Genomic DNA, 23,059 nt, shown 5'->3' with positions numbered 1-23,059 from the left:
TCTGTTACTTTAATACATTAGTGTGTTCGTGGTTCGTATTGTTCGCTTACCGTGCTCGATTACCGCTTATGTGTCACGTAATATTCTGATTTTAATATTTGTCAGACAAAAATTAAAATGCCTAAAGAAAAAAAAAAATTAAGTAGTCGTTTAAATACTTTCGTGTCTGAGTTCGGTAAAAATGTTCTTAGTATTGACACTAGGGTATTATTTTGCAAATATTGCGAAACGAAAGTCGATTCGGAAAGAAGATCCAGCGTAATACAGCACTTGAAAACAGAAAAACCATTTGCGTTCTGTTAAACGTAAAGAAAATCAAGGAGAGACCAAGTGCCAACAATTATTAACCAATGATTTACCGTCTAAAAAATCGAAGTTCAACCTGGATTTATGCAAAGCTATAGTATCGGCTAATATACCACTAAATAAACTATCAAATATAGAGTTTCGGACATTTTTGGAAGTTTATTATGGAAAAGATGTCCCCACAGAATCAGTACTTCGAAAATTCTATTTAGACAACTGCTACAACGAAATGATGGAAAAAATTAGGCAACATGTTTTCGACCGAAAAATTTGGGTGTCACTTGATGAAACAACAGACGCAGAAGGTCGGTATATAGCTAATGTAATAATAGGGACTTTAGAAGAGGATACTGCTGGTCCAATTTTTTTACTGAATACTGAAGCACTAGAAAAGACCAATCACTCTACAGTTTGTAAACTTTTTGACAAATCTTTAAGCATTTTATGGCCTGATGGGATAAGACACGACGACGTTTTATTATTTTTGTCCAACGCTGCGCCGTATATTGTAAAGTGTGGAAAATCTCTGAATGTACTCTACTCTAAAATGATACATGTGACTTGTGCTGCTCATGGCCTCCATAGAGTTTCGGAGGAAGTACGAAATCAATTTTGTACTGTTGATAAAATTGTAGCTAATGTAAAAAAAAATATTTAAAAAAGCACCATCACGCATAAAAATTTTAAAAAATATTAAAAGTGGCATTCGGGGACTGCCGCGATAAAGCTATTGCATATTAAATAAATAAAAAGTTGATATGATTTTAAATTTTTTTATTATTCTATTTATTCAGGAATTTGTATCATAGAAACTATAGTTTATGTTTTTATTGCTATAATATATTATATTTTATATATATTATTATAAATATATAAAATTAAAAATATATTATTATATATTATATATTTATATATATAAATTTATTGTTATAGCAACCCATAACAAAACCATTATATTTATAAGCGCTTGATGTTCATAGTCGTTGTTATTTAAAAATAAATAACTGTTATCAAAATTAAATTATAATTTAGCTATGCGTTGCTATGGTCACCAGGTTGCTATAGTATGTATAAATAAACAAAGTGGTCACGCTTTTTCGTTACGAAAAATTTTTTTTCAGTCACTACACCAGACCTGCGATAAAAGCTATGCAATAGCTTAAAAATTACGCACCGGATATCCCTTTACCTCCAGAACCAATCATAACCCGATGGGGTACCTGGATCAATGCTGTACTTTATTATTGTAAATATTACGAAAAAATTCGTGATGTTGTAAATATGTTGGACTCCAATGATGCTTTAAGTATTAAAGTTTCAAAAAAAAATTTGGTAAAAGAACACGTTCAAAATAATTTGGTGTATATTACTTCAAATTTTAAAGTTCTTTCCGAATCAATTTTGAAACTGCAGACAAAAAACATGCCTTCAGCTGAATCGTTGAGTATTGTGGACAATGTTCAAACACAATTAAAATCCGTTCAAGGTGAACCAGGGAAAAAAGTCTATGAAAAAATGGAAAATGTTTTGTCTAAAAATATCGGTTTAAAAACATTAAAACAAATCTCGTCAATACTTAGTGGATCTATCTCCACCATGGATGATCTTCCCGAAGATCTGACAACAAAATATGACCTTGTTTTCTACAAGTACGCACCAATTACGTCAGTGGATGTCGAAAGATCATTTTCTGTTTACAAAAACCTTCTGAGCCACAACAGACGATCATTTAAACTTGAAAACATAAAAAAGCATCTTATCAGTCAGTGTAATTCAGGTAAATATAACAATGAATACCTAACATGATTTAATAATCACTGTATTTGATAAATTCTATTTTTTTTAAATTTAGGACTCTGGGAATAGATCCAGTATAGAACAGCTTCATTATCGAAAGAAAAATACAAATAAAATAAAAAAAAATTTTTGTGTCTATAATTATTAATTATGCTTTTAAATACATCTTTTATAAAATAATAAATGCATATTATACCGCATATTTTGGTTTTTTTTAGTGCATACATATGCACATATTTCATGGTTTTTTAGCGCATAAAGTTCCAAGCCCTGATTATAATATATTTGATATTTAATATTCAACCACATAATCGAGTCAATGTCAAACGATCAAACCTATCTATATAAACAATATCAAATAGTATAGTCATATCATTATAAAATTTAGCCAGAATTGAATTAGTTCTATTAGATCTATTAGCTTCTTAATATTGTTTTAATTAGTAGCTGCAACAGTATTTATAATTACCAAATTACATCACTAGATTAAGTACCTACTACATATTATACATGAAGGTTAGTTATGTAACTATTATCTATTCAAGAACAAAAGAACCATTCCATATAATCCTACCCATATGTTAGATAAAATGTATCAACGTAAAATAATAATCAAGTGTTAATTTATTATTTATTAAATAGTTAATTTCATATAATACTCATAATTTATTAAACCTATTCATATAAGTTATATCAAAATAGTATATAGTCATATCATTATACAATTTAATTTTCAGACTTTCATTAAATGTATAAATGTTCTATTTTAGATTCTGAGTGAAACGATGAATGTATTGATTTTACAATGATGTATGTTTTTTTTTTTTAAATTTAAATTAAATTTTTTTTTGTGTCTTGTACACGATAAGTAGTCGAAATAATGCTTTGATCTTCATCTTCGGTATCTTGTAGAAAAGTGAATTTAGTTAGTACATTGGGGTAGTCAAAATTTAAAACTCCCAGTAGCTTACAAAAGTACCGTGAAAAACGAAATCCGGGAAAATCCAGAAATTTTTACGGAAAATCGGTTTTCGACAAAATCGATTATGGTTTTTGGCGTAACTCTCAAAAAAATTACTGTATATACATATGATTTTCACAGGTTATTTATATTAGCATTTTCCATACATGATAATAATTTCAAAATATTTTGATTTGTTTTGAAGTATTTAGGGACATTTTCAGTTTCCAATATTATTAGTTTTTTTTTCTATGAATGTCAATAAATCTTAATTTGTTGAGTAAAAAATACTTGAAAACTTAATACAAGGATCCTACTATATTTTTACAATGACATTTGAAAAATATTTAAAGTCCTTGGTCACAGTTTTTTTTTTTATTAGCATTTAAAGTTCAAAAATTAACAAAATATGTAAAAATTACAAAAATTAGCAAATTATTTTGGGTTAAGAATTCGTAAAAATTTTTCTTTTTAAATCTAAGATTTTAAAATGTAATACAAGATCCCTCATAATATTGTCTACCTTTATCAAAAAAAAAAACATGTCTACAAGAATATCAAATTAAAATTTTATGAGTGTTTGAAATTCATATTTTTACAACATTTGATATTCGCTGGATATCTCATGTGACGATTTTTTTATTTTATTGTAATTAAAAAACGAATGACTGTAGATATTTGAAAATTTCACTGAATGTTAATATTTTTATTTTCTATACACCATAACATCTTGAAAATATTTTGACTCTTTTTGAGCTGTTTACAGGCATTCTCAGTTTTAAATTTTTTTAGTTTTTTTTTCTATAAATATCAATAAAATTTTGTTTGTTTGGTAAAAAAGTGTGAAAATTTAATGCATGGCTCCTGATATATTGTTACAATAGCAGTTGAACGATATTGAAAATATATATGCACAATTTTTTTTTATAAGCATTTAAAGATCGAATTTTGACAAAATTTATCAAATTTAAATTTGAATAATTATTTTGTTATTAAAAATGTATAAAATGTCAACTTTTGTATCTAAGATTTGAAAATTTAAAACAAGATTCCATGTAAGTAATTAATTTTGTTACTAAAAAATCTAAAAAATACATAAGCACGGTTTATTTTTAATACCATAGATAAGTATATAATATGTCTTATACCTATAGACCGACATACCGTCTCCGCTCAGAATCGTTTTTCTTATACAATGATATTATATCATTGAATTCAAATTTAATACCATCCATTATACAGTGACCCACTTGTAATCTACTGTATAGCAGAGCGACATCCACTTACCCTCCTTTTTTTTTAAAATTAATATTCTATTATTTAGAATCTGTAGCAGTATCTTAACCCAACCAAATGTGACTCACCAGCTAAAAATTGTAATATAATATCAATTACCTACTACATAGTATATTATATATTTAATATTTAACCACGTAATCGAGCCCATGTCAAACGATTTAGGCACGTTGCTCACTAAATGTAGATAATATTAAATATTAGATAAATTAAATATTGTTGTTTATTAATTTTATTTTATGTTCATATAAGAACCTACCTATGGATTAGGCAAAATGACAAAAGGCAGTAAAATATAATATAATAACGCAGCTGATTGAATAAAAAAAAAACATGTAAATATATCAATAGTAAAAATCGAACTTTTCGGCGCATTTATAATAACGACACTTTCTGCTCTCCAATATCCGCGAGCGAAGTACTGTGGCGGGTGACTAATAAATTTGGCGGGGAACGTGAATAGACGGTCATCGACGGGGCCCCAAGACGTGTCAAAAAGGGGTAAAACTTGACTTATCGACAAAAACGGTAAAAAACGAGCGCGACGGCGGCGCTCGTTTTTCTTATACAGTGATATTATATCATTGAATTCAAATTTAATACTATCCATTATACCTACAGTGCCCCACTTGTAACCAACTGTACAGCAGAGCAACATCCACTTGCACACCTTTTTATTTAAAAAATATACATTTTTTAATTAAATATGGATAATTTATCCAACTAGGATTTTTAGATTCTGAGTGGAAGGATGAATGTATTGATTTTACAATGATGTGTTTTGTATTTTGTATTTTTTTATTTTTTTATTTATTTTCTTTTTTTTGTGTCTGCAATCACCTTTTAGGGCAGTAAAAGTGCTTCGATTTTTTTCAAAAGTATCTCTTCTGATAGAAAAGTGAATCCATTTGGTACTTTGGGGGTTCAAAAGTCAAATTTTTCTAGTAGTTTTCAAAAGCGGTGTGAAAAATAAAAGAAAAATTAAGGAAAAACGGGATTCTGTATTCGAGAAAATTTATTTTGGTTTTTGGTGTAACTCTAAAACAAATAACCGTAGGTACATAAAACTTTGACTGAATGTTTATATGAGCATTTTCTATACACCATAACATTTTTAAAATATTTTAATTTATTTGAGCTGTTTACGGACATTTTCAGTTTCCATTTTTTTAGTTTTTTTTTTTTCTATAAATATCAATAAAATGTTATTTGTTGGTTAAAAAAGCCTGACAATTTAATAGAAGGTTCCTATTATAATGTTTCAATGGCAGATGAAAAAAATTACAATATCCATAGTCACAATTTTGTTGTAATTAAAAAACGAATCACTGTAGATACTTGAAAATTTCACTGAATGTTAATATTAGCGTTTTCTATACACGATAAAATTTTGAAAATAATTTGACTCTTTTTGAGCTGTTTACGGACATTATAGGTCAATTTTTTTTAATACCATAGATAAGTATATTATAATATGTCTTATACCTAGACTGACATACCATATCTGCCAGTGGCGGCTATCTTATACTCAAGGTGTATCCATCGATACACCTTATAGTTGGGTGGGTGGTCATGGACCACGGTGTGTATAGTGGGTCATGACTAGGGCTCGGAAGTTATAGAAGTTAAAAAATGCAAAATATGCACAAAAAAAATGTAAAATATGCATGAAAATATGTTAAATATGCAAAATAAAATTTATTAAATATGCTAACACGCGACAGTTCACACACGACTGACAGGGAAAATATACTTGCCCATATAATTCAGTCATACACCTATAAATACACTATTATATAGAACAAATTGCTATTATTATTAGATTAACGATAACGTCGATAACATAGACGTGCAATAAAGATAAATACGCTCCATTAATATACCTACGTCACACCCGCGTATGTTGTCTCCGTCCTACAAATGTACAACATAGCAGAAACTGACAAACTTTTCTCATACCATATTTGTTGTAGAACTACCAAAATTTTCACAACACCTAAAGAAGAACTTTACCTGTGCAAAAATGAACTTTATCTATGCAACAGAATAACTGCGAAACTTTTCTTTTTAATAGCACTATAAAATCATTTTTTACAAGCAAAACAAAAAACAAAACACGAAATGTTTAGAAGCAAATAACTTTTATTGTATATGTATATGTTATCTAAAATATAGACACGTCGTTGCATAGATAACTTTCTACTTCATATGTTCAGAAATTTTGGAGCATCTACTACAAACACGGAAAGATAAAAGTTATAAACAAAACGGTTTTTGGTATGTTGTACATTTATAAGATGGAGACAACACATGTGGGTTGACGTCCTCTTAATTAATTTGCACTAAGTTATCAATTATTGTAATTCGTACACTTAAAATTAGCATAATGTTTTATATGCTATAAATTCATAAATCATTAAATCCAATATATATTTCATAATATTTTAACCGGTGCTTACCATTTTTATGATTATAAAATGAAACTGTGCTTTCAGAAACGTTCAAAATGTGTGTCCAAATCAAGATTAATACATGCAATAACTTATTGCTTTTATAAATCATAGTGAATCAATATTTTTTTTTACATTCAATTTTTGAAACATTACCAAATACGAATTGTTGAAAATATTAACTGGACAGTCCGTAATAAACTAAATGAAATGTCGAGAATATGAGTAGAGTAAGATATTTAGTATAGGTACCTATGTACAACACATTTTTATCGTTTTTAAACGAATATAAAGATGAAAGGTTAGGTCATCGATTATAATTTTAATGTATATTATATAAGATATATAATATATATATAGGACATAACGTATTCATTATGACGTTTTTTTCGCAGTCCAATGTAGATAAGAAATTGAGGTCGTTTGATTACATTTTTGTATTGATACACTTTCAGTACGATTATATAATTTTATCTATAATAGTCTTAGAGAATAATCAGACGATCGATATAGGCGGTGTTGGTGAGTTGCGGCCCGGGTTTATGAGAGGTACGTACAAATTGCGGCCGTACAATAATCTATATACTACATATATAATATATACTATATAATATAAAAAAAAAATTATCGTAAATTAATAATACCGTATAGTCATTTCATTTTTTAGCTATTGTTTTTGTTAAAATACAATGTATAAATATAATAATATTTTGCGATTCTAGAATATAATATATAATGATAATAATAATAAAAAAAATAAAAAATTAATATTCGTAAATTAATAATACCGTATATTCATTTCATTTTTTAGCTATTGTTTTTGTTAAAATACAATGTATAAATATAATAATATTTTGCGTTTCTAGAATATAATAAAAAAATTAAATTAGAAAAAAATAAAAATATTCTATTGTTTTGGCAAAAACTTAAAACTCAACGATTTAACTAATTCAAAATTATCTATTTATTTTAGCTCGAGTTTTGTCATCTGTTCTCTAATGAAAGCTTCTTTTTCACACATTTTCTTTGTTCTTACACTTTTACTTCTGAATTTTATGTATGTTTCAGATTGAACTTCTAGTAACACATCAACGAAGTTATAAATGTTAGGATGGCTAGTGTAGAACGACATATTTAGTTTTGAATGAAAACTTTCACAGCTGTTAGTAGTATGGTTGCAGCTAGCAGTAAATTGCGCCCAAATATTTGGGGGGAACATAGCATCTGGTGAAATATAGTTTTCAAAAATGTAGTCTGTAAATATCACAATCCGGTCATTTTCAGCAGGTTGTATTGCTAAAAAGTCGTCAGTAAAACAGTCAATGACGTTTTCAGGCTCCAAAAATGGCAATCCAAAAAAATATTTTAAATAATGACGATCGTCTGTGTTATCATTGTATAGTTTAGTAAGTCCTAAACTTTGGATTTTCCTCCACCAAATTTGCCCCAAATGAAATCGACAACCTCTTATTTGTGCAATATTTCTGTAATTCTAGTGGTGGGGGTAAATTCCCAAAGCTATCGTAATATTTAACTTGTTTACCGATTTTTTTATACGCTACCCAATGAGTTCCTTCATCCTTATCGACATCCAAATTAACTATAGCCGACTCACGACACGATGCTTATAATGTAAAGGCAACCTGTCTCTGGAAAATACTCCGATGAAATGAGGTATTTTCAACAAGTCAATGTATTTTATAATCTCATAATCATACAATGCTCTATCGGGTAGTAGCGTATCAATTAGTTTTTTGTTGGTTTTTTAGATTTATTCACCACTGACCCGCCTTTATACGGTGCTAGGAATAAACCTTTACCTTCAACGATTTTATACGAACTCCCCTTATACGGTGTGAGATATAAACCCTTACCTAAGTGAATAGGAGTGTTTTTATTAGATTTTAAATCATTCACGACTTTTACTATATTACCGATACCATCATTGGGTAGAACATGATTGCGTACGTTTGTCCTTTTTGGCAACACGATTGCGTATGCTTGTAGATGGGTAAAAAAAAAGTAAAAAAAAGGTAAAAGTACCTTAAAGCAAAAAAATAAACACGATTGCGTATGAAATTGTATGCGACGTTGTCAAATTTACTAATTTCATTGTATATAAAATAAATAATAATATAATATAATATATAATAAATATCGAATACATTTAGTTCTATAATAATTCATAAGAAAAAAATTAATAATAGAATAATAAATTAAATGAGGTTAACTAAATAATAAAAAAAAGTAATTTATAAATAAATAAATCGTCAATTATTGTTTTAATAAAATTATCGTAAATAAATTGTTTAAAAATCCTTAAATTTGGAATCCTTGACATCTATAACCTATTACTTTTAAATAATGAATAACATTTTTATGAATTTTATACTCATCATAATCCTTTATTGTATTTTGAATTCTATTCAAGTCTTTTTTTGCCATTTTCTTTACTCTCCCATTATTAACTGATTGTATAATCGATCTGGTTTGCATTTGAGTTTCTGTCAATATTTGAATAAGAACATGTATTGGAGGATGAGCACTGTAGAATTGTCCATCATAAGTCTTATGAAAGCTTTCAGGTCCACCTGTGGTACTAAAAATCATAAATAAACAATTAAGAATATTAAAAATATATATTGCATAAATTGCTCACCGAGGATTCGTATTTGGTTCTTGAGCCCACATTTCTGGAGGAAATGGACATTCTGGTTCAATATATGTTTTTAGTACATAGTCAGAAAAAATATGACCATATTTTTCGTTCGGACACGTAGCCATTAGTTCAAGAAAACCATCCTCAATTTCGGTAAATGGGAGATATGCAAGTGCAAAGAATGATTTTAACCATGTTCCTAATTGGTCACTTTCGTTCATATAAGCAATTCTTAATACTTGTTCTTGTTGTATCTAAAATTTAAATATTACATTTTATAATTAAATTCAATAACTTATAGGTATTTCAAATAAATTATTTATATTATTTTGCATATTATTTATCGATGTATGTACATTATTATGCATTGAAATACTATATAAAATAATATAAATAATATATATGTTTTTATGTATCAAAATTATTGTCAAATTTCAAAAATAATTTATTCAAATAATATTATACTCTACATACTTTACGCCACCAGGCTTGCCCTAAATGAAATCTGCAACGCATCAATTTCGCATCCGGAAATATATCTCTAATTGCTTCGTGAGCTCCGATTTCAAAGTCTAGTCTGAATTGAGTAACTTCTAGTTTTTTTAAAGTCAACTTCATACACAGGTCCACAAGAAATAGCCACATGTTTTGGTAGGTTTCTTTGGTTTTATTTGGCAAAAAAAAGTAAACAACCGGTGCATAAAATCCATTTTTATAACAGTGGATAGTATAAAGTTGATAGAAGTGTTTAAGAGCGTATTGAAATGTACCATCTGCGAATAGCTCTGAACAATTCATCATAAACTGCAAATTTTCTTTATTTGTAATGCAAACTAAACTTTTTACAGTCGAAACATGAACAAAATTTTCTTCTAACAGCATACAACAATTATCATCTTTCATATTCTGTAACTGACGTATAGCATTTAACGAAGTCGGAAATAGGGGATACGATTGTCTTCTCTTATCATACATAGTTTTCTGAACAGAAATAATGTCTTTCATTTCGAAATTATAACTTACACTATCCATTAGTTCTTTTCTAATAATTTTGATAGGTTGTGTTGAACTTCCATCTGCTGCTTGTCTTTTACAATTTTCTCGCAAAATTTGTCTTTCTATTTTCACTTCAGAATTAGATTCATGCGTATGTTCACCAATATTATTTACAATAGAAGTCTTATGCGCATCAGTAACTATGCTTGCGTAACACGTTTTAACTGTACAAAGCCATTTATGCATTCCGTCTTTACGCGTTCTTACATGTCTATACTTATTAAAATGTATAGGAAAAAAAGTTAATTTATAATTTATACTAACATAAAATTAGTAAATACCTAGTAAATAAGAAATTTAAATAATATATACTACCATGTGAAAAACATAATGACTAATAAGAATAAAAAATTGTATTCAAATTACATGAATTCATCTTTCGATATTCATTCCTGGAACAACCGCGGTGTCCTATAGGTAATAAACATGAGTTATTGACAATAATAAAAAAATTATATATCACACACCTACACACCTACTGACCTACCTACGATAATATACCTATAGCATTTACATTTTTAATTATTATTAGGACATATATTTTTCCGGGAAAGAGGGAAGGCAAATAAAAGACATTGCTTTAAAATTATAACACTTTTATTATGTAAATGTTTTACCCATTTCCATTTTAGGTCATTCAGGTTATCCAGGATCTACAAATAAGTAATAACTCACCATCTAAGTCTATAGTTTGTCGATACCAATCATTTGATTTATATGAAGTACTCATTCGACTATTATTCTGAAATGTTCCAAGATTAATGATTTCTTTTATATTCGTTGATATAATATGAATATCATTATCATTGTCTTGTATTGGCATTCCAATAGAATTATTTCTTGAATGTATTTCTATAACTTAATTCATCCCATTGAAGGTACCTGAAACAATTCATGAATCCGTTTAACAAAACAACATACACATTCAATAATTTAAAAATTAAGATTAATATAATCTCGTGGAGTATAATTTTATAATGTTTACATGCAATTTAAATGCAAGCTACAATTACCATCAAATTATCTAAACTATTTTTAAGCTATTAATTAAACCACAATCGTATTCACACTGTTTCACGCTATGTACATAGTTTATTTAATTTTGTTTTGACTTATTATGTTAATAACAGTACCTACTTATAATAGAATATGATGTATTATAATAATATTTGATATGTTTTTAGAAAAAATTAAATAAACATCCCGCATTCGATTCTAATAGACAAATAAATTACTAATAATCCTAATAATGTCAAATAAAAAAGTTATAAAACGTTCTCGGAAGTCGGCTCAGAATCATTTTTCGTTTTAATTGGTTTTATACATTATGCAATTTAATTACATTTTAACACATCCATTACAAGATGTGTTTATTTATATATGTTGATAATCATCTAAACCATAAATTTAAAATAGGTATATACATCACTGTAAATTACGATAAAAGTCGAATACAATTTTTTATTAAAATTAGAAAATTAGAAAGAGTATGGCAATTTTTTTTGTGACCCACAAAGGTACTAAATGAAAAGATTAAATTCACTTTTTGAATTGAGTTATGATTTGTTAACAGAAAACATTTAACAGATCGATCTTGTGTTCTCATAAATTAACTTGAGTTGATTATTTTTATTAACTTGGCAACCTTTATAAATAAGTACATAATATAGTGCCTTAGGTACCTATAGAGGTATGAACAATTTAGGCCGGGGCTACAAACGGCGTATTCTGTCGAATTAAAAATGCATTGGCTTATATCAGAGCAGCTATACACGACGAGCGTAACACGCCGCGTTTTTAACCATTTATAGAGGTACCTATAGAGGCACAATAACCTATCAATCTTGTGTTGTTTTAAATTAAATTGTGTTAATTATAATCATTAACTTGGACACTTATAGGTAAAGATAATAAAACTTTTTATACAATCAAATTTGTTGTTATTATTCAACGACTATTGGCTGACTTAATCCCGGCTTCCCAAAGTCCTCCGAAATGGGGCGCTGCCGGTGGATTAAAGTGCCAATTGCACGTGGTGTCATTTATTACGACATTCTTTTCTTTTTCTAGTCCTAATAACGTTTGCAGATGCCGTTCTGCTCCTACGAAGTTGGTTCCACAGTCGGTATAAACATCCGTAGGCACTCCTCTCCGAGCAATAAAACGATCAAATGCCGCTAAAAATGCTTCGGTCGATAGTTCTGTCACAGTCTCAATGTGTACAGCCTTCGTGGCAAAACATACGAATAGCGCCATGTACGCCTTGTATTCTATCGCTTTTCGCCGACGGCTTTCTCGGACTGTAAACGGACCTCCATAATCTATGCCGACATGACAAAATGGTCGACTTGGTGTAATCCTTGAGGTGGGGAGATCCGCCATAATAGGTTGTGGATGAACGGCGGCCCATTTGGTGCATGTGGTGCATCGGTGAATAACTTTCCGAATTTCACTCCGAGCAGAAGTAATCCAGAATACTCGAGCAACTACGGATCCCAACGCACGTGGTCCTGCATGTAAATAACATCGATGATAGTGTCGTAAAATCAAACCCGCTAAATGTGACCCTTTGGGCACCAACATAGGAAATTTTGCATGCTCACTCAAATTTGAATTACGAAGTCGTCCTCCAACCCGAATAATATCGCACTCATCAAGGTACGGCTTCAATTTTCGGAAGGAATTAGGGATATTACTTGGGGAGCTGTCATGTAATTTCGTCCTCCATGTTCCAAAGTATTGTCGTTGGGCCATATACACTAGCGTATCTCGGGCCTTCTGCAACTCCCCCCGATGAATAAGTTCGGTGCCTGGACTGCATTTCTTTGTTTTAGCAATAAAACACCATACCAATGCAAACACTCGTTGCGCAAATGATAGGGAAGAGTATCGGGAGATAATTTCCGCGAAGTCACCGGTTGTATTGACTAGTGTGACCAGGGGACCGTGTGACTTTAAATCCGGCAATTCATCTGGAGGTATGAGGATAACCTGACTTCTTGTGGTCTCCGGATCCGTTAATAAATGAGGCCCGTTCCAATACAGTGTAGGCTGCGCTAATTTTGACGCTAATATACCCCTAGACACACAGTCCGCTGGATTATCTTCGGAAGATACATGATTCCATTGACAATCGGGAAGTAATTGCCGGATTTTAGCGATTCGGTTGGTCACGAATATTTTATAATTAATTTGAGCTGCTACCAACCAAGATAAAACGATTGACGAGTCGGTCCAGGAGTACATCTTGTCAATCTTTACCTGAGGTTCCAATGCCGTTTTCAGTCTATCCATCCACTTGGCCAATAGCAATGCTCCGCATAATTCTAAGCGGGGTGTCGTCATGATCTTGACCGGGGCTACCTTTGACTTTGCTCCTAAGAGATATATTTTAATGGTATTACGAATATATACACGTTTGTAGACCACCGCGGCATAGCCTTTATTCGAGGCGTCACAGAATTCGCACAAATGTATTTCGGTCGCCGGGACAATGTCAATGTGTCTCGGCAACGTGGATTGGGACACGGTGGGAAGATCGTCTAAGTACGTACGCCACTCGCTTACCAGTTCATGTGGTAATTCACTATCCAAATGAAGTCCTAATTTCCATAATCGTTGCAAAAAATCTTTGGCCCAAAAGGTAACGGGAGCCAGCATACCAATAGGGTCATATAACCTGGCAATTACTGACAAGACCCCTCGTTTGGTATAAACGCCTAGTTCTGGTGACACATGATAGCCAATCACGTCATGAGCGGGATCCCAGTGTGATCCCAGTACTCGTACATATGCGTCTTCAGAATTTTCGAATGGCATGGTACTTTTCGAACGTGAGGATGGATCTATACGAGCTAATATTTCTTCACAATTACTGGTCCACTCCTTCAGCTCGAACCCATGTTTTTCCAACACCATCATTAAATCCCTTTGTAGATTTAACACACCATCGAGACCATCATCGCCCACACAGACATCATCTACATAAGTATTATGAAACAGTGCTTCATATACCTTTGGGTGTTTGACACGACAAGACTCGGCCACTTGATGTAACACTTTGATAGCCAAGTATGGAGCAGGTCCGGTTCCATACGTTACAGTGTTGAGTTCGTATTCGATCAGTTCTTCCGCAGGGGACGGCCGCCACAGAATATGCTGAAACGACCGGTGTTCTGGTCGAATGAGTATTTTCATTAGTTCATTCATATCGTGAATAGCACTATCCCGTCGCATGATACAACGTTTAATTAAACGCTCCGACCGTTCACTATCACTATGGGAGTTTTGAGTAGACATAATATAAGCAATATAAAACAAACTTAACCTATAGGGGATGTAAACACCTATTACAATAAAAAAAACAACCGCGCTCTCTGCTACCAAAAATGTGGGCAATAGTATCAAATCTCCCAAGAGTTGATATACTATATACCACGACGCTTACAAGTCTATGAGGTTAAGTGTTTGGTTTTGATACGAATAATAGATCACACACTTTCCATAATGATAATACCAGATATATTTTTACACATTATGACAAATCGGATACAAATCAAATAAATATATCTTAATGTATAAATACGGCAATCCCGTTTTACAGACCTTTTATTATAAGATTCCCTAACGGACCGGTCTCAGAGGTATAATATAATATATCATATTATATATGAATATCGATATTAAGAATAATTCACAATCAATACTAGTAAACTAATAACAACTCGACAATGTAACGATTTTAGCCCACCATGGCTTTACAATAATAATATTAGTATAACGATACCCGACCGCATGCACATCTGCCGGGAACGCTGCTGCCGCCGCCGACCATAGACCGATATGACACCAGCCACGCAATCACGGTAACAGTATTATATTATCATATAACGTAGGTACGAATATAACACACCCGCGCACCACTATAATATATTATAGCGCGTGTCACTCACCGCCGTGGTAACAACGCTGTACGATCGCTAATTCGACTTAATAATAATAGAACGGATATAAACTTTTATTGACACTAGAGCATAAACGTATGTCTTAACAATAATCAGGCCGGCGATCGCCGTTACAACGCCACGCGCGACCGGAACCGGTGTGTTACGCACAAACGCAACGGCCGAACTGGTTGACGGCATAATATTTAATAATTGTAATAATAACAAAGCACAGGTGCGACGTATGCGGCTGCGGTGGTGGTGGATTGTAGTATCCGTCGCACAGTCGTCGTTATCATCGTGCTCGCCTATCCACATATCGGCAAATATTGGTCCGAACAACTATTGTTACTATTAGTACCTCGCCATGATATAATTACCGAAAATATTGTAAATTTTTATAGATTAAAATTTTGTATAACCATAATAATAAAATAAAAACCATGGGTAATTTTTATATTAAATGTAAAATTTTCCCATGTTGAAACACCTCTAAATCACCGAGGTACCTACACGCTTTTCGATATTTACCAAGGTATGGTATTTTAAAACACTCGAGTAGTAAACAGGTAATAAATCGGTTTATTTTAAACAAAATATGCCTTGTCGTCACGTAATTTATTTTACATTTTAATTGTTTATTCTTAATCTTAGTACAATTTTAGAGATTTAAATATTTATTTTAAGTGTATTTAATAATTTTTTCTTTTGTAAAGTGTGTAATATTTTTGTTGCGAGTTTATTGGATAAAAGATCCTAATTGAAATAACTGTAAATGTAAATATAATATTATTTAATTAACTTATGTGTAATAAGTAAAATAAGTAAAATTATGTTTATGGCAGGTATACTACACAATAGTTAATAATACACTACCTATGATAGTACATATTTTATGTATCTGAACTGTTCAAATTTAAATGTTTAATTGTAATTTAAAATAATTTTTATATTATATAATATGGGTTAGTTTTATTGTTTTGTATTAAAGTCGGTGCTTGAATTCAATCATCAAAATAATCATTTTTAGTTAGGCATAAGGTATATTAACATCAATAGGTATTATTTTTCTAACACGTCACACCCAAATGTGTTGTCTCCGTCATACAAATGTACGACATAGCAAAAACTGTTTTGCACGAGATAATTTTTCTCACCCCTTATTTGTTATAGAACTACCAAATGTTCACAACACGTAATAATGAACTTTATCTATGCAACAGAATAACTGCGAAACTTTTCTTTTTATTAGCACTATAAAATCATTTTTTACAAGCAAAACAAAAAACAAAACACGAAATGTTTAGAAACAAATAACTTTTATTATATTTATGTTATCTAAAATATAGGCACGCCGTTGCGTAGATAATTTTTTATTTTAGGTATATATTGTTCAAAAACTTTGGAGCCACTACTACAAACACAGAAAGATAAAAGTTATAAGCAAAACGGTTTTTGGTATGATGTACATTTGTAAGACGGAGACAAGACATGCAGGTGTGACATCCTCTTAATTATTTTGCACTAAGTTATGAAGTATTGTAATTCGTACACTTACAATTAGCATAATGTTTTATAAGCTATAAATTCATAAATCATTAAGTCCAATACATATTTCATAATATTTTAATCGGTGCTTACCATTTTCATGATGATGAAATGAAACTGTGCTTTCAGAAACGTTCAAAATGTGTGTCCAAATCAAGATTAATACATACAATAACTTGTTGCTTTTATAAATCATAGTGGATCAATATTTTTTTTTACATTAAATTCTTGAAACATAACACAATACGAATTGTTGAAAATATTAACTGGACAGTTCGTAATAATCTAAATGAAATGTCGAGAATAAGAGTATAGCTAGATATTTAGTATAGGTATGTTTAACACATTTTTATCAATTTTCAAACGAATATAAAGATGAACGGTTAGGTCATTGATTATAATTTTAATGTATATTATATATATTTATATTTGTAGATATTTATTAAATGTACATACCTATATGATTATATGATATATATCTCATGCCTACATTTATTTAATTAATGATAAGGTTATACAGTAAGTTATATTTATGTTTATATTTTATTATTGCCGATAAGTAGTAGTCACTTTTATTTTTTATATCTATAATTTAATCCATTAAAGTAGGTAATATATGTATTACCATACAATGTTTATTTTAAATTATAAGGTCATCTCATAAAAGAATATTATTTATCTATTAGACAGTATATAAAAAAAATTCTTAAAAAATTTGGAACTTTTTGTAATATCTAAATAAAAACGTCAAAATGGTTTACAAAAGAACATAAAGGTACCTTAAATATATTTAGCGCTCGAATTTTAATTTGCTGTAAGCCTAAAACTGCAAATAACGCGTTAAAGTACCAATATTAAATTAATTTCAAAGTAAAACGAGTTTAGACATTCTACCGTCTAATATTTGTCGACGGTTTTAAACACTTGATAAATCAGTACATAGTATTTTTTTTATTATTGATCATTAAGCCCGGCAAGTTCATAGTCTACTTATAATAATAACAAACTCGTCTTTTTATTGTTTATTATTCGTTTTAATTTGAATAAAATGTACCTACAGACAACCGGTATTATACTCAAGATCATTGTTTTAAGAACGCACGGTGGAGGGGGAGGAGCAAACAATTAAGGTTTAGACGTTTGAATCATGCTTTTCCCTTTGCATATCGTAGTCTTAAATTTGTCGTAATTAAATACATATTTAGGTACTATAATCATACTGATATTATCATCGCTTTCCATCGCTTTCCCTTTTAACTTTATATTCCAAGGCTGGGCATTAACGAGTTAAAAAGTTATAAGTTAAATTAAAAGTTAAGTTAATTTTAACCTATTAACTTAACTTTTTTTTATCTATGTTAATTTAAAATAAACTTATATTATTTTTAATATTTCCAATTAAGTTAATTTTGAACTTTTAGAAAAACATTATTTATTTAATTTATAAGTTTATAGAATATAGAAATTATTATCAGAAAAAAATGTGTATTTACGAAGAATTAAGTATATAATTTTATAAATAAAAACCAATATCAGTTAGTAATGAGCAAAATTGGTCTTGGTCTTGCGGTCTCGCAAGACTCTTGCTGCAAGACCAAGACCAAGACCAAGACCAAGATGGTACTGGTCTAGCAAGACCAAGACCAAGATTAGGCTTGCAAGAACAAGACCAAACCAATACCGAAGCTGCAAGACCAAGACCAAAACAAGATCATCACTACAAGACTCTTGCAGTCTTGCAAATTTTTTTTTTCCCCGAAAACACATTCTAGATTCCATTAACTAATAATTTATAACAAAAATAGGTTATAAGAATTTATTTGTATTGTAATGACATTTTATCAGTATTCGAGGAAAAGGCGATTATTGAAAAAAAGATTAAAAATATAATGAGGATTAATATTACAAAATAACATGGGTAGTTTTCATACTAATTAACAATTACTGGAAAATTATTTTATTTTCCCAAAATCGATAAAGACGTCGAAAGTTGTCAAAATAGAATGATGTATGTCCATAATACACCCCTACTTTGAATCGAATATACTAATAATTGCTGAAAGTCATTACGGACTACGGTAGGTATCATTATATATTACTCGAAATCGGCTCCACGTGGAGCCACACTAATTATGTTTTTCACATAAGCCAATGAAATAATAATATAATGATTATAATTGTATGCCGTATTTCGAAAAATGTCCCGCATAGGGGGATCGCTCAGTTCAACCAATGCCGCAGTCAACGTGTTAAAAATGAGTGACATTGAAGATATAGTGGACCAAAGCGAGATGTGAATGAATTAGAAGATAAATTGTTTGACTTGTTTTATGTTAATGTTTGATTTATGAATATACTATGTAATATATTGGACTTAAGTTTCATCTTAGATATCATGGCAAAAAACCTACACACAGCTATAACAGGTATTTAGTTTTTTTTATATATATTTTGTGAAAATAGCAAGAGTCTTGCAAGAGTCTTGCGCAAGACCAAGACCAAGACCAAGACCGAGTCTGCAAGACCAAGACCAAGACCAATATTAAGGTGTATACCCAAGACCAAGACCAAGACTGAGTCTGCAAGACCAAGACCAAGACCAAGATTTTGAAAGTCTTGGTCTTGGTCTTGTTTTGCTCATCACTAATATCAGTAATATGTCGTATTAATTAGGTATTAGTTATTAATAATATAGTGGTAATTATGTAACTAACACTAATTGTTCGTATATAAAGACATCAATAGATACGATATGTATCTTTATGCATAGGTTTATTAGTACCTATCCAAGTGATTAACACGTCTTATTAGTTATTTTAGTACCTTTTCAATGCATTTTTTCTAATTAACTTAACTTATAATTAATTAAAGTTAAGTTAAAATTATTTGTTAACTTAATTTTAACTTAAATGATGTTTTAAAAATGTAAATTAATTAAAAATATAATAATTATATTTAAAAATAAATACCTAACTTAACTTATAACGCGTTAAAAAAATATCATTAACTTGCCCTGCTTTGTTATATTCATAATCTTATATCTTGTAAAATGTAGATATTATAGCTGCAGTGCCTATTACCTGTGTTTAATAATATTTTATTATTTATAATGTTACTATTGTATCTATACCAGTAAAAAAATTTTCCGTATCCACGACATTTTTAAATCGTGATGTGTAATGAGTAGGAAATAAGGTAATTAGGCAGAAAATTAGCTAACCTAACCTATTTAAGAGGACGTTGTACCGGAATATGTCTCTCTGTCTTACAAATGTATAACATAGCAAAAAATGTTTTGGCACGGGTAATAACCGAGAGGCTACAGTCATAACAAAGAAACGAAATTTTCACCACTTAAAAAAGAGAACTCTGGCTCTGGAATATCGTTTTTATTTTTTCGGTATCGCACCATTCAGCCACTTATTCAGCCCATGGTATAATAAACTAGGTAAGATGCACACATCGTGATACGCATCCTCCACAACCTCCGACCATCACTCTGACAAAAAATGGCACTGCAGGTCTTTCGCCTTTTTTAAATTTCTTATTATGATAATATTATCTAAGCCAATGAAAACTGGCGAATGAGCATTGCCATCTTTGCACAACATAATACAAAAACTGGTTCGTTGCCATCATACCTAGTTCATTATAGCATGGCACAGCCAAAGCTCTCCTCTATATGTGGTTGAAATGTATGTAATTGTGTAACCAAAAAATCTCAAAAATATAAAAACAAAGTTGTTTTATAGTTATTTTATATTAAAATCTGGACGACATTACATATTAAATAACGATGTTAGTAATTTTTTTTTAATTTTATAATTTTAATTCAACTTATCGGCCAACGTGTTAATAATAGGTAATAACAATATAAATAATATAATATAAAATATTCATGCTGATAAGTGACAAACAGTCTCTACTCAGAACCGTTTTTCGATTACAATGATATTATATTATATTATTATTTATTTTATTTTATTGTAATTGAGGACGCTGATTAACAATTTTCCATCAACTATTTTACAATCGATGGTTATGGGTAATTAATAATTTAATTTAAATGTATATTCATCCATAGCTTAAAATGATAAAATATCGCTAAATAGGTATTTATTTTTAATTTAGCTTGTCCTGAACCACTTTATAAAGTGGATATTTGTTTTCTGTAAATTTAAGTAAAATTTAAATTTTCCAAAAAAACATAAATGGAAAAAATCGTTTCCGAAGTGGTTAACGGTAATATTTAATAATTATAACCACTTACAAACCGATAACCGGTCACCACATTTTTAGAGATATTTTGGTAACCGTTAATCAATGACCATTTACCACTAATTCTATAAGCCCCTAAGACAGCTAACTACTTACAAACATTTTTTTGGGTCCTTTACCTTTTTTTCTTAAGCGGTTTCATGCCCTGGTTGAAAATATAGACAGTAGACACTGAATAAAATACAATTTTTTATTATTTATTTAAGGCTTCCAATACAAGGTTTATTAGCCTATAATTGTTTACATAATTTGGTTACTTGAAATTTTAAACAATTTTTTTTCTAACCAAAAAATCTAAAAATATACATTAATACATTTTTTTTTATAATTATTTTAATTTCAAATTTAGACGAAATTACTAATTACAATAAACCACACACATGTCACATACACACCAAGATACAGACTACTACCGCCAAGAATCCACACGGTGTATACGTAGTGAATGGTATAATTTTGCAGGTATTATCATAACATTAATTCATTTTAACCTTATAAAAAATGACTATGTTTCTGTAATCATATGTATACACAGTGGTGACCGTCGACAATAACCGTTACGAGTGACGTTGGTTGCCGACTATCAGCGAGCACCAAAGTTCGAACGTTCTGGCGACTCAGTGTCTATCGACTGTAGTCTGTATGGCGTATTTAAATTCGCTATTATAATTAATATTATGTTTTCGCGACATAAATTGTATGTGTCTATGCGTGAAAGCGGTCAAACTTAAATATAATAGACTATTGACTTAAATTTGGTACAAGTACAATCCTATAACAGCTATATCATTTCGTATTTGGTAAACAAGTAGTTATATTAAAATAATGCGAATAATACTATCTAGTATCGTGTTTACCATTTATATAGTTATCAATAATTATGATAAAGTAGGTAACCGAAATACTGCATATTCGATTGCCTATACATATCTTACAAGGGATTTTAATAAGCATGTGTAGTGAGATAAAAATAAAAAAAAGATAAAATAGAAAAAGGGAAGTCGGTGAAGTGCGGAGTAGTGCGGCAAATTACAAAGGGTATGGGAAATTAAGAAGGTACGCATATCGGCACTTATATTATATTATTTTTATTCTACTACAGAATATTATTAGCCGAGTACGGAGTTGATAATCTGTCATAGAGTGTAAAATATATGGTGTGTTCACTTACCTCGTGTAGCTGTGAAAAGTACTCGTTGATCCTTGTTGGAATGGATATATCTCTGATTGGTGTGGATCGATGCACGTTACTATTATTTTACGACTTGTATTACAATATCTTATACCAGTTATAAGTTCATATTTTGCCCATACACTGTCGACTCTTTGTATTTATAATTAACCACCACCTGTGTGTCTTCTTTTGTAAGGATACAATGGATTTTGATATTATAGTGGGATAAGAATGGTTTGGATTATAACATTTGTTAACATTTCTTTTTCCTTGTGCATAAGCTTGCAACACATATGTGGTTTTTTTTATATTTTCATGGATGTTTATTAGTTGACATCATTGGTTTATGTATTTTATTAAAATGTGTTTGTTTTCTATTTGCTTGTGTACCTGAGGTTAATCTCTCTTTAAGAGTAATGGAGCCGGAGCATCAGGATAAGTCCTGTTCGCTTCAAAACTCGAGATTTATTAACTGCAGGTACACTCTGATGATTCAACGCCCACAATGGACGATAAAGCGCCAGCAGCCGCCTAAAGCGTGATTTATTGTGTTTTGTAAATGCCTATGGTATTTGATGTTAATCTCTCTTT

At 30.2% G+C, this 23,059-nt stretch overlaps 3 protein-coding genes across 7 annotated transcripts in view; all 3 read right to left on the bottom strand.

Annotated features, from left to right (window-relative positions):
* LOC100159178 (lactase-phlorizin hydrolase) overlaps positions 1-7,024 on the bottom strand; it is a 28,344-nt gene extending 21,320 nt beyond the window's left edge. The window contains exon 1 of the mRNA XM_016804534.2: positions 6,820-7,024. Coding sequence (XP_016660023.1) covers positions 6,820-6,922 — 103 coding nt within the window. The 5' untranslated portion in view covers positions 6,923-7,024. The remainder of the gene's footprint in view (positions 1-6,819) is intronic.
* The window catches only part of LOC100163765, a 281,589-nt gene that overhangs the window by 213,929 nt on the left and 44,601 nt on the right, over positions 1-23,059 (bottom strand). The window lies entirely within an intron of this gene.
* Positions 9,070-11,269, bottom strand: LOC100568833. Of its 5 annotated transcripts, none has more exons than XM_029489464.1 (5): positions 11,201-11,269; positions 10,892-10,936; positions 9,944-10,736; positions 9,470-9,723; positions 9,070-9,409 (listed from the first exon to the last, which is right to left on the bottom strand). In XM_029489464.1, the coding sequence occupies exons 3-5, from the start codon at positions 10,709-10,711 to the stop codon at positions 9,130-9,132; spliced, it is 1,302 nt and encodes a 433-aa protein (XP_029345324.1). In that variant the 5' UTR covers positions 10,712-10,736; positions 10,892-10,936; positions 11,201-11,269; the 3' UTR covers positions 9,070-9,129. The 5 variants fall into 5 exon arrangements, with proteins under 5 accessions (XP_029345324.1, XP_029345325.1, XP_029345326.1 ...); XM_029489465.1 differs by having other exon boundaries at positions 9,944-10,741; positions 11,201-11,264; XM_029489466.1 differs by lacking the exons at positions 10,892-10,936; positions 11,201-11,269 and having other exon boundaries at positions 9,944-10,381; positions 10,493-10,861.

The sequence above is a fragment of the Acyrthosiphon pisum genome, chromosome A2, assembly GCF_005508785.2.
Source record: "Acyrthosiphon pisum isolate AL4f chromosome A2, pea_aphid_22Mar2018_4r6ur, whole genome shotgun sequence".
NCBI lineage: Eukaryota > Metazoa > Arthropoda > Insecta > Hemiptera > Aphididae > Acyrthosiphon > Acyrthosiphon pisum.
This window is presented reverse-complemented; position numbering and strand designations above follow the sequence as displayed.

Excerpts from the sequence above, each read along its gene's own strand:
- LOC100568833 (XM_029489464.1), bottom strand. The coding sequence starts at position 10,711 with ATGCATAAATGGCTTTGTACAGTTAAAACGTGTTACGCAAGCATAGTT. Across the intron at positions 9,724-9,943 it reads GGCAAGCCTGGTGGCGTAAA|ATACAACAAGAACAAGTATT; the intron begins GTATGTAGAGTA and ends TTTAAATTTTAG. Across the intron at positions 9,410-9,469 it reads GAACCAAATACGAATCCTCG|TACCACAGGTGGACCTGAAA; the intron begins GTGAGCAATTTA and ends TATGATTTTTAG.